This window comes from Pogona vitticeps, chromosome 7, assembly GCF_051106095.1.
Source record: "Pogona vitticeps strain Pit_001003342236 chromosome 7, PviZW2.1, whole genome shotgun sequence".
Lineage (NCBI taxonomy): Eukaryota > Metazoa > Chordata > Lepidosauria > Squamata > Agamidae > Pogona > Pogona vitticeps.
The window spans coordinates 14,441,288-14,451,973 of NC_135789.1; the positions used below are offsets into that span (position 1 = coordinate 14,441,288).

The following is a 10,686-nucleotide window of genomic DNA, read 5'->3' on the forward strand; positions in this document are numbered from 1 at the left end:
CCAAACGGCCCTTCAAAGGTGGCCCTCAAATAAATCTGCCATTAACGCGCCCCCCTTCCCGACGTGTCTCTCCCTCCCGGTGGCCGCAGCTCTTCATGGTGGACAACGGGGCGGATGACTGGCGGATCGCCATGACCTACGAGCGCATCTTCTTCATCACCCTGGAGCTGGTGGTCTGTGCCATCCACCCCATCCCGGGCCAGTACTTCTTCACCTGGACCACCCGCCTGGCCTTCACCTACGCCACCTCGGAGGCCAACACGGACGTGGACATCATCCTTTCCATCCCCATGTTCCTGCGCCTCTACCTGATCGGGCGCGTCATGCTGCTCCACAGCAAGCTCTTCACCGACGCCTCCTCGCGCAGCATCGGGGCCCTCAACAAGATCAACTTCAACACCCGCTTCGTCATGAAGACTCTGATGACCATCTGCCCCGGCACCGTCCTCTTGGTCTTCAGCATCTCCTCCTGGATCATCGCCGCCTGGACGGTGCGCGTCTGTGAGAGGTAGGGGTGGAGGGGCCCCGTCGTCCGTGCACCTTCGGTTTCCTCCCAGCGGCCTGGAGGGCAAGGGGCAAACGGGCGGGCGTTCCCCGTGGGGCGGCTCCGTGTGTCCTCGATTGGGGTGGTGGTGGCGGAAGAGAAAAACCCAGCGGTCCACTCTCCCGGCGCTTTCGGCCAGGCTGGGGACGCCGGCGTCCGTCTCCGAATATCCGCAAGATCCGATTCTGGGTTTCTCCTTCGGCTGCATCGCCGATTCAGCGGGCGCCTCCTTTCCACCCCCGTCTCCCCCCCATGGGTCTCTCTGTTGTCGCCATGTGTACGGTGGGCTCGCTTTCCTTTTCTCCGCCGAGCTTTGTTTCTGTGTTGGGGGGGGTTTCCCTCTCTTCTCCCCCCCCCCCCGGCTGGGGAGGGAACCGCTGAGTAACGTTTGCTGTTATTGTTTTTCCCCTTCTCTCTCAAACCGCTCTGCTTCTCGTAGGGACAAACTGTGAGTTTCCGTGGGGCAGCCGGCCGAGTAGACGCTCTCACGGGTCCCACGCACGGAGGCCTCGGGGCCTCGCTCAGAATTTAAGATTGGCTGCTGGCAGGGGCGTGGAGGGTGGCGGATACAAAAACCCCCAGGGCGGGCCGGCGGGAGGGGAGGGTGGCTTTTGGGTCGCGTGAGAGAGTGCCCCAAAGGGCCTGCTTTGGGGGGGAGTCGAACCACCCAGGGCAGGGGTCCAACTAGACCCTCTCCGGGACGCTTCCACCTTCCACCCCCTTGTCTGGGGGAAAGGAAGAGCCCAGCCCTGGGATGCATTCTGCAAGGTTGGGCAGGGAGGGCGATCTGACTGGTTTGGCTTGATCTGAAGTGGAAAAACGAAAAGCAGCGATCCTAAATTCCTCCTCCTGGCTTGGCTTGGCATCACCTCTCTCTCTCTCTCTCTTTCCGGGTCCCCTCTGCTCCTTCGGCTGCTTCTTCGACCCCCCCGCCCCGCAGGGGGGGCGGGTTCCCTTCTGCAAGTCTTCGCTTCTGTCTGTGGGTCCCTTGCATGCTTCCTTCCCAAAGCAAACTCCGGTGATCAGATACTTCTTCCCAGTTTTTGGGCAGGGGTGTGTATTTTCAGCTTCTCTGTCTCTCTCTTTCTGTCACACACCAACACACATGCACACGGACACTCCTGGGTCGTCTTTCCGAGAGCTCTCTCGCCGTTTCCTTGATCTTTTTTCTTTTTCTTTTTTTTATGGCTGCCAAGATCGGCGCTGAAGGGTTTTGACAGGAGTGCCAGACCCCCGCCAGGGTCTCGCGACCCCTTAAGGCCAAGGACGATCATCACCACCATCACCACGACCCCGGCCGCCCCCTGACCTTCTGGATGCATTGGGCCATGATGGCTGGGGAATATGGGCATTGTAGTCCCAACACATCTGTGTTATCAGTTTGGGAACTGTCGGGATGAGTGGTAGTGAAAGTTTTCCTCGACCTCTTGGCTGAGTTGTCTTTCGGGGGTTGGCCCCTGTTTCGATCCGTTTGGGGTCGTTCGTTGGGATTTCCTGGTTCTGAGCTCCCCCCATGGGTCCGAAACACGGCGCCGGGGAGAGCAAGGGCTGTCCCGATTGGCCAGGTTGTACTGAGCCTAAGGAGAACTGCTGGAGAGCTTAGGGGTTTAAGTATTGGGCTACCCTGCTGGAGGTTGGGAGTTCGAATCCCCCCCCCCACATGGCCTCCCTGACAGGGCCTGGACCCGATGGTCCATAGGGTCTGATGATGGTTAAGTCTGTCACCAGCTCTCCTTATGATAGAGCAAAGAAGGAGGGGCACCAGTTTTAAAAACTATTAAAGCCCCCCCCCCAAAAAAAAGGTAAAGCAAGTGAAGAAATGATTAGAAACCCTCTTGATTCCCACCCACCCTTCCTGATCAGTCCGTAACGCCCTGAATGGGTTATACTGCTGTGTCTCCCCCGCTTGGCTCCAGCGGACGCAGTTTGTCGTCCTCCCGCTGATTCCTCACCTACCACCCTGCGAGGTCGACCGAGTCACAGGTGTGTCTGTGGCTAGCCCAAGATCTCCTGGCAAGCGGCCTTTTGGGGAAACTGAAGGTGGTTTCCCCGGACTCCTGCCTCTCCCTGTAAGAACCCGGTCTCTGCCTTCCTCCACCCACGGGCTGCTTTTTTTAAAATTCTCTGAAGAACCCTTTGAGGTAGGACAGGTAGAAAGAAAGGAAAGGGTGACTTCCACAGCGGAGTGGGGATTTGAATCCGGTGGGCCCCTATGTCCTCATTCCACATTTTATCCCTTGCACCTTTGAGCTGTGTTAAACCACTAGTCGGTTTTCCGCACAGCTTTGCTAACATCCCTCTGGATTCCTCCACCACCACCTACTTTGTATACCGACGTGGCCATGGTTTGATTCCTGAAGATAATTTTAATCGGTACCCATTTCCTTTTGGGTGGGGTGGATGGTAGGGGCGGCTCCTAGCCAGCAGCTTTTGAAATGTTGGCTGTCATCCGGCCGAGCCCATCCGGTCAGCTGTCCTGCCGGCTTTGAGCATCACAGCGTCCAAGCTCGAGAATTGAAAATCCAGCATTTAGAATGTCCAAAACACTCTCTCTGTGTCCTCTGCCCCTCTCCCCCCCCCCCCCCCGCAGACAAATGTATTCTTGGCCTTAAGGAGGAAATAAAAAAGATGAGCAAAACCCTTCAGTCGGACTGCTTTGAAATTGTTGTAAGGGCGGGGGGAATATAGTGAAGGGAAATTTGCTTGAGTTTTCCCCAAAATGGAGAGTGGGCATCAGTGGCCACCAGGACGGAAGGAAGCATGGAGGCTATTTCGGAAATGGGCAGATCATTTAAGTTGTCCTTTGTTTGCTTCTGTAAATAGGATTTTTTTAAAGTGTTTTGGTTGGAGATGGGGATTTTTAAAAGTGCCTGACAGCCTTCCCTGCTGGAAGAAGAGAGAGAAGTCTTAAAATGTTGATGTCCTGGCTTTGATGACAAGGGTGGCCTGCTTTTTCTCTGTTTGGGGGCTCCCTTTAACTTCCGGGGCCACGTCCCTGTGGTTGGCATGGCCGGACCCTAAAGGGGTCGGGACAGAAAGGCCAACCTGTCTTCACTGACAGCTCTTCCTTGCTGGGAAAGTGGCTTCAGAGCAATCTTTCCTTCCGTCCTCGTTGGCATCATGTGCCGGAGAAGAAAATGGGATGCTCGTGGTGAAAGGGAGGGGTTCCCCCCTCTCGGGTGTTGTGGTGCCAAAGGCTGAGGAGGAAAAACCTCAGGAGAGTTTTGACGGAGTCCCTTTCTTTCCCTCCCCTCTCCGACTCTTTTTTGGCACAGGTACCATGACAAGCAGGATGTGACCAGCAACTTCTTAGGTGCTATGTGGCTCATTTCCATCACCTTCCTCTCCATCGGCTATGGGGATATGGTGCCCCACACGTACTGCGGGAAGGGGGTCTGCTTGCTGACGGGCATTATGGTAAGGCCCCCGCCACTCGGGCGGGCTGCACCTTGGCTTGCGTTCGCCCGGGCAGTCGTCAAAGCCCAAATGCAAGGATTTCTCTTTTCCGGATGCAAAGTAGTACTTTGGTACACAGGCATTCTGAACTAAGGTTGGAAAACAAGACACGTTGAGCAGAACATCGTCTTCGGCCTCTCTGTCCTGGAGATTTTTGTCTGTTGCAGCGACAGGCCCTTCGCTCTCTGATCCTCTGGCTTTGTTTTATGGGGGGGGGGGAGGGTGATTTAGGACTTAACATGGGATTAACCCATTGTGGCTGGAGAAGAGTCCTTTTCCTGCAATCTCACGCCCCCCCTTCCTTTCGCCTTTCAGGGTGCCGGCTGCACGGCCCTCGTGGTGGCTGTCGTGGCCCGGAAGCTTGAACTCACCAAAGCCGAAAAGCACGTCCACAATTTCATGATGGACACGCAGCTGACCAAGCGGGTAAGAGAGAACGGGGGCTCCCATCACCCTCCTGAAGGAACTGAGGAGGAGGAAAAGCGAATTATGGGTGGGGTGGGGGCAGAGAAGGAAAAAGAAAAGGGGAAAGCTTTTGAGAAATAGTAAGTTCCTTCTCGAGCCTCTGTAACTAGTTGCTTCTTTGGCAGTAACTTTCTTGGCTCTGGCCCAGCTTGTTTAAGCTCCTTGTTTAGACGGCTGGGGTTTGTTTGATACGATGCCTGGCGGCTGGTCTGGGGGCCTCCCGTCACCCGAAACCTTTCCTATCCTGAAACTCCCCAGGTGAAAAATTCGGCCGCCAACGTACTCAGGGAAACGTGGCTGATCTACAAGCACACTAAGCTGGTGAAGAAGGTGGATTACGCGAAAGTGCGGAAACACCAGCGTAAGTTCCTTCAAGCCATTCACCAGTAAGTCCAGCTCGTTTACCTGCTTTGATCCCCAAAGCCCTGCTCTCCACAACCCCCCCCAACTGCAACCCCATAACCTCCTTTTCACACACACCCCTTCCCTTCCCCTCTCTCCCGCCATTGTCTGTGTCTCCCTTCCTCTCCTGCGGGGCCCCTTCTGGAAATGGGAAGGTCCTTTCTCTCTGAGGGGTCAGCCGGTGGCCCGCATCAGAAAACGCTCGTCAGACTGCGACTCCCGGAATCCTCCCCCCCCGCCCCAGGCTAGGGCTTTCTGGGGACGGTCGTTGGTGTGCAAGTTCGCCTTTCCAAAACCTTGCGGGAGAACGAGAAGAATGATGGCCTGCAATCCCAGAAATCTGGGGGCTGTATCGCAGCTGCTCTTGGCCACGTTTCTGTGTCGCCCCGAGAGGGTCGGACATCCGCTGGCAAAGCCCCGGGGCTTCTCAGAAAAGTCTTAAGCCTCGGTTTCCAGCTTGCACGTGGCTCCCCTTGTTCCCTCCAAAAAGCAACAAAAGCCGTGACAGTTGCCAGTCCGGAGCGACGCGATCGAAGCCGGACTTTGGCACCTTCCCTTAAAAATATTTGTAAAACCATGGGGATCAAAGTGAGTCGCCGCGCGAAGCTTCGCCTGTTTCCGTGCGGGTGATGCGTCCGCTCGAAAGAATTGAAAACGGCTTGGCCAGAACCACCTCTGCCAGATTTAGTTTGCTGGCTTTTTTGCGTTTTAGAACAAGAACGGACACAAAAACAACCTCCCGTTGGTAAAATAATTTAAAATTTTAAAAAAGCAGATTCTCTGCTGTTACAGTTGCTACAAAAGCAGTGGCGAAGCTAAATATTCCTTTATTCGGCCACCGTTATTTGTCTTCCCCTTGGAGTAAAGGAGCTCAGGGTTTCACTGGGTCTCAGCCTTACAGCAAACTCCTTTCAAGGGAGAGGATGGTTAAGGCGGAGCGACTGGCTCTAAAATCTCAGGGCGTGTCAACAGGATTTGAACCTGCGACTCTTGCCCGAGCTTGGCCTTGTGAACGGGGTGCTGGCAGACTCACATCCAGTCCTTCAGACCCTCCAATTCATGGATCTAATACCAATAATTTTGTCAGGATTGTGGGCGTAATTCGTTCATCGGGAGCCGTTTGGAAATTTCAGTCCATCAGTAAAATTCGTGGAAGGGTTGCCCTTTGACAAAATTACCAAAATTCCTCAGACGGGCTCGGACCGTGTAAGAAAAGTTGTGGCAGTCTCAAAAATAAAAGAATTATTTTGGAGACTGTTACCTGTTACCTGTTCTTGAGATTAGTTTTTAACAAAACGCTTTCCCAGCTCTGTTCGAACATGGAGGTAAAGAATCGCTGGCCTTCCCAAGATCTTGCAGAACTGCAGGTCCCATCATCCTTCTCTCCCGGCTGTCCTGCTGGGGCTGATGGTTACTGTGGTCCGGCGACGACTCTAAAGCCTCCCGTTTCGACTGCATCTAACATGGGGCTTGGCCCAACGGGGGAGGGCCGGCACCGCCACGGGGTGGTGCTGCTGGCGGAGAAGAAAGAGGGGGAAGCTCCTTTTTACCCCACCATTGGCACAGGAGGGGAGGGTAGCATCCTGCACCTTCCCTCGAGGTTTCTGGACGAGGCCAACCCTCTCCAGCCAGTGTTGGGCGGGCAGGATTAGAGCAAGAGCGGGGTGGACAAGAGGAAGCGGAGAAAACCCACCCTGGGCCCGCCCGGCTACGTTTCCCCCCCCCCTCGCCTCCCCCCTTCCGTGCAACTTAAACCTGTGCTGTTTTGTCTCCTTTCGTTTTCTGCCCCCCACCCCGTCTTTGCAGAGCTCAAAAGTAAGTTCCTATTTTTGCCGTGCAGCTGCCTCCCCCCCCCTCCAGCGTCTGCACCCCCCCCCCCATCCTCATTCGCTGCATGGTTTGTCCGTCTGATCTCCATGAGTCTGGAAAGCCATAAAAAGCTCAACACAAACACTCACGAAACTCACGCCCCCCCCCTCCCGGTCGCCCGCAGGCTCCCGTCTCGCTTGGCCCTGGCCGCCTCTGGCGACCCAAATTTCGCTTGGCTCGAAATTTGGCCGGGGTGAACCGGAGAGGTTTGTCCTCCCTAGCATGTCCGGCCCGCCGGAGCAAAGGAGAAAAAACCCAGCGTTGTGGCTTTTTCTGGTCCTTCTCTGTCCCCCCCCCTCCGGTCCATTTTCCCCCCTCCAGAGCACAGAGTTATTGCTTTCCTTTGGCGCCTTTTTGCCTGCTTTGTGAGGACCACCTTTGTGCGTTTGTGAAGGGGTGTTCTTCTGAGAACTTTGCCGTTCCAAAGTGGGTTTGCCGTTTTTCATCACCAAAAGTTGCCCCGATGCCTTCCGGAAGGCTCCCGTTCTTTCCATTCCGAGCTTCCCAGGGGCTTTCCCCGTTCCAGCTTGGAAGGGGTCCTTCTCAAAGAAAGGACCTCTAATCCTTCCCCCTCAACTTCTGATCCCCCCCAGATACAAAAGTCACCGGGTGGGTTTGGAGTCCATAAAGTGTCCTCCCTGTCTCTTGTTCCCCAAATCAACAAGTGTTCCAAGACAGACTGCCATGGCGTGTGGAGGTTCTGTGGCCCTCCACAGACTTTCCCTGCTCCTAACTTTCGCAAAAAGAGATGATCCGGAGTAGAAGATCTTGGGGGCCGTGTGTCATAGAACGGCAAGAATTTTTGAGGGCCGGCAGTCTAGTGCAATCAGATAAACCTGAAAAAAAAATATAAAGGGAACACAGGAGGGATGCCTTACCCACGGGATCAGTATCCACTGATTCGCGTATCCGTGGTTGGAAAATATTAAAAGAAAAAAAAACTATTTTCACATGTATTACCAGAACTGGCCACTAGAAGGAGCCCCAGAGCCCCTGATATGAACACTTGTTAGCGAAGAATTTCAGCAGAAACGTGAATCTCTCTTATGTTTTCATGTATTGTAAAATAATATATTGTTTCATTAATCTTTTAATATTTAACTTAACATGTTTTTAAATTGTGAGAATTTTAATTTTGTGAACTGCTTTGGGTCCCTTGTTGGGAGAACTGCGGCATATAAATAAAATAATATAAGAAGAATAAAGCCCTAGTGCCCTCTAGTGGCCAGTGCTGGTAATGCATGTGAAAATAGTTTTTGGGGGTGCCATGGGGGAGTGATTCCCCTTCTTCCTCCCACCTCTGACTGCTTTGTTTAAACAGATCTCCGCCACCTAGTTAGGGATCCCATCGTTCCCTGTAGCTGAGTCTCCCCCCATCCCGTTCCCATCATCCTTGAGCACACTGTCCGAGGCTGATGGAGGGTGGAGTCTGACAGTCACGTTCTCCCTCCCCCGATCTGGTCCAGCCGCGGCCCTGCTGTGACCTGTCCCAGGTTTTGGTGGTGGTGGACTCCAGCAGCTGGAATGTGGGGTGGGGGTGGGTAGATTGCTCCTAAAGCTGGAGGGTCTGTTTCATGCCCAGCCAGCCCTTGAAAGGATGGTTGTTCTTCAGACTCGAGAGGCAGAAAGCCTTCTCTCGATCTCCTGAACCCTGAAAACCAAGAGAGGGTCCCCCAGCCCTAGAAAGAGCACCCCTCAAACCAGTAGCGCCCCCCATGGCCTCCACCTTATTGGCCAGCTGCATGTGTGTGCATCATGGGATCCAGCAAGATGGGATCTGGAGTGCGGTGTGCATGTCTTGTCTTCCACCCCGCAGCGGTGATGGCCGTTTCCTTGTTTTGTCTCCCGCTGTCCGTGTCCCACCGAGAGATGCCGCCGCCGCCTTCTTTTTCATAAGAACGACACACACACACACACCCCGGTGAGGTGTTGTCCTGAGTGGGAAAAGCGTTTTTTGCCTTCCAGGTTGAGGAGCGTGAAGATGGAGCAGCGGAAACTGAGCGATCAGGCCAACACGTTGGTGGATTTATCCAAGGTGCGTCCGGCAGGGTCTCTCCTGGAGGGGGAGGTTTCATGGGGGGGTTGCCCCCTGTTTTGGGGCATCCCATCTCCCATCCTCCTGCGGTGCAATCACTGCCCTCCCTTTCTTCTCTCTCCCCGTGCCGTCCCGTCTCCCCCCTCCTTCCCGGCAGACGCAGAATGTCATGTATGACATGGTATCCGAGCTGCAGGAGCGGAACGAGGACCTGGAGAAACGGATCAGCGTCTTAGAGAGCAAGATCGACCTTCTAGGCCTCACCCTGCACGCCCTGCCAGGCCTGGTCAGCCAAGCCATCCGCCAGCAGCACCGGGCCCTCGCCCGCGCCTGCGGCGGCACCCCAAACAGCTCTGAACGCTCCTCGTGGACCCCCGCCCGGCGGCGGAAATCCCCGTCCACCGCTCCCCCCACATCCTCGGACAGCGGGTGACGGCGACCGGGGGGGGACCCACCTCCCCGCCAGGCGCGCGCGTGTCACGTTTATGGCCATTGTGTGGCCGATCTCCCCACCGCCGCCCCCCCAGTCCCACGTCGGAGCTTTTTTTATGGAAAGCCCTGTACAGTTACACACACACACCCCGTGCGCCTTCGCGGCGTGGAGACGACTCAAACTGTTTTCTGGACCCCGCAACGGGGCGGGGCGGAGGACGACGGACCCCAATTCCGATTTCACGTTAAACAAAGCCATTTTTTCAGGACGGGTCGGGAGTGGGGAGGGGGCTGTGTAAAAACCATGCAAATCCATGATGAGGATGATGGAGAAGGGGTTTGGGGGCTTTTTTTGAAGGGGGGCGGAGTATGGATCCATAGCACTGTATCCTTATTTTAGGGCAGAAACAAGGGCCTTTTTTTTTATTGTAAAGATATTTAAAACCGAAGCACTGTTCATTCTAGCACTGGAGAGGGGAAAAACATATTTCTCTTTTTTCCCTTCTCTCTCTTTCTTTATCCCACCCCCAATACTAGGGGGGAAATCATTTTTAGAATAGGAAACAATCTTGAGATGATATTGCCAGTCACAGCCGGGACGCGGGATTGAATGTTCTAATGAGCCATATTGGTGTTTGTCTTTCACTGTTTTTTTTAAAGGATGTGTTGTGGTGGGAGGGGACCCCGGCACCCTTCAAAAGCAGTAGCAATTTGTTTTTTTTGGGGGGGCAGGGTGTCCCGGGCATGTGTTGTTCTTGTTGTCATAGACTCAAGAGACAAATTGCATTGGCTCGGCATGATTGACATCACAGGTTCTGGCCAATAGGTGCCTGCCGCTCGCAGTGTTTCTCTCCGGATCACCTGCTGTGAGGGGGTGCTACCGTGGGGTATTCTGTCTTCTGGGAGGAGCAAAGAGTTTTGAAGGACCGATTTGGGGGGCTCGTTTTGGGTGGAGGGGTGACCCGTGGCTGGCGGAGCAGAATCTTGTCAAGAAGGTCACTGGAATCATGGATGCTAAAACCAGCGAACAACCCCTTTCACCCAGCGACTTGAGTGGTCTTGAGTTGTAGCCACTAAGAGACGGAAGAGGAGTTTGTGGGGAACTTGGTTCAGTTGGCCAATTTCTTTTTTAAAGAGAAAAAAAAACATTCCTTTTTTTCCTTTTTTTTCTGTTTTTCTTTTCCAGAATGAGGTGGTGATGGATCGATTTTCGGGGAGGCGGGCGGGCGGGCGGGAGCGTAGCCAGGCCTGGATACTTACTTAGTATTTCTTCTTAGAAATATCTGATAATTCTATCCACAGTGTTTTCTGTACACTGCTAACGTATGCAGCATTTGAAAAAAAAAAAACGGATGTAATAAAATGCTCTCAACAAACTGGGTTTCTCTCTCTCGCTCTGGATTCCCCTTGATTTGCATTTGGGCTGGACAGCTTTGCTTCTTTTTTTGACAAGGGAGGGGGGTCCCGGATGTGTGTTGATTCT

The 10,686-nt window shown here is 54.2% G+C and overlaps 1 protein-coding gene across 5 annotated transcripts in view; it reads left to right on the forward strand.

Moving 5' to 3' along the window:
- KCNN1 (potassium calcium-activated channel subfamily N member 1) overlaps nt 1-10,579 on the forward strand; it is a 33,711-nt gene extending 23,132 nt beyond the window's left edge. For 4 of the 5 annotated variants that reach the window (XM_072977993.2, XM_072977995.2, XM_072977994.2 and 1 more), the window contains 6 exons: nt 90-508; nt 3,820-3,961; nt 4,316-4,426; nt 4,724-4,851; nt 8,702-8,771; nt 8,929-10,579. In XM_072977993.2, the coding sequence (XP_072834094.2) occupies nt 90-508; nt 3,820-3,961; nt 4,316-4,426; nt 4,724-4,851; nt 8,702-8,771; nt 8,929-9,204 (1,146 nt within the window). In that variant the 3' untranslated portion in view covers nt 9,205-10,579. The remainder of the gene's footprint in view (nt 1-89; nt 509-3,819; nt 3,962-4,315; nt 4,427-4,723; nt 4,852-8,701; nt 8,772-8,928) is intronic. The other variant, XR_012080584.2, reaches the window with a different exon arrangement.
- The last annotated feature ends 107 nt before the right edge of the window (nt 10,580-10,686 follow it).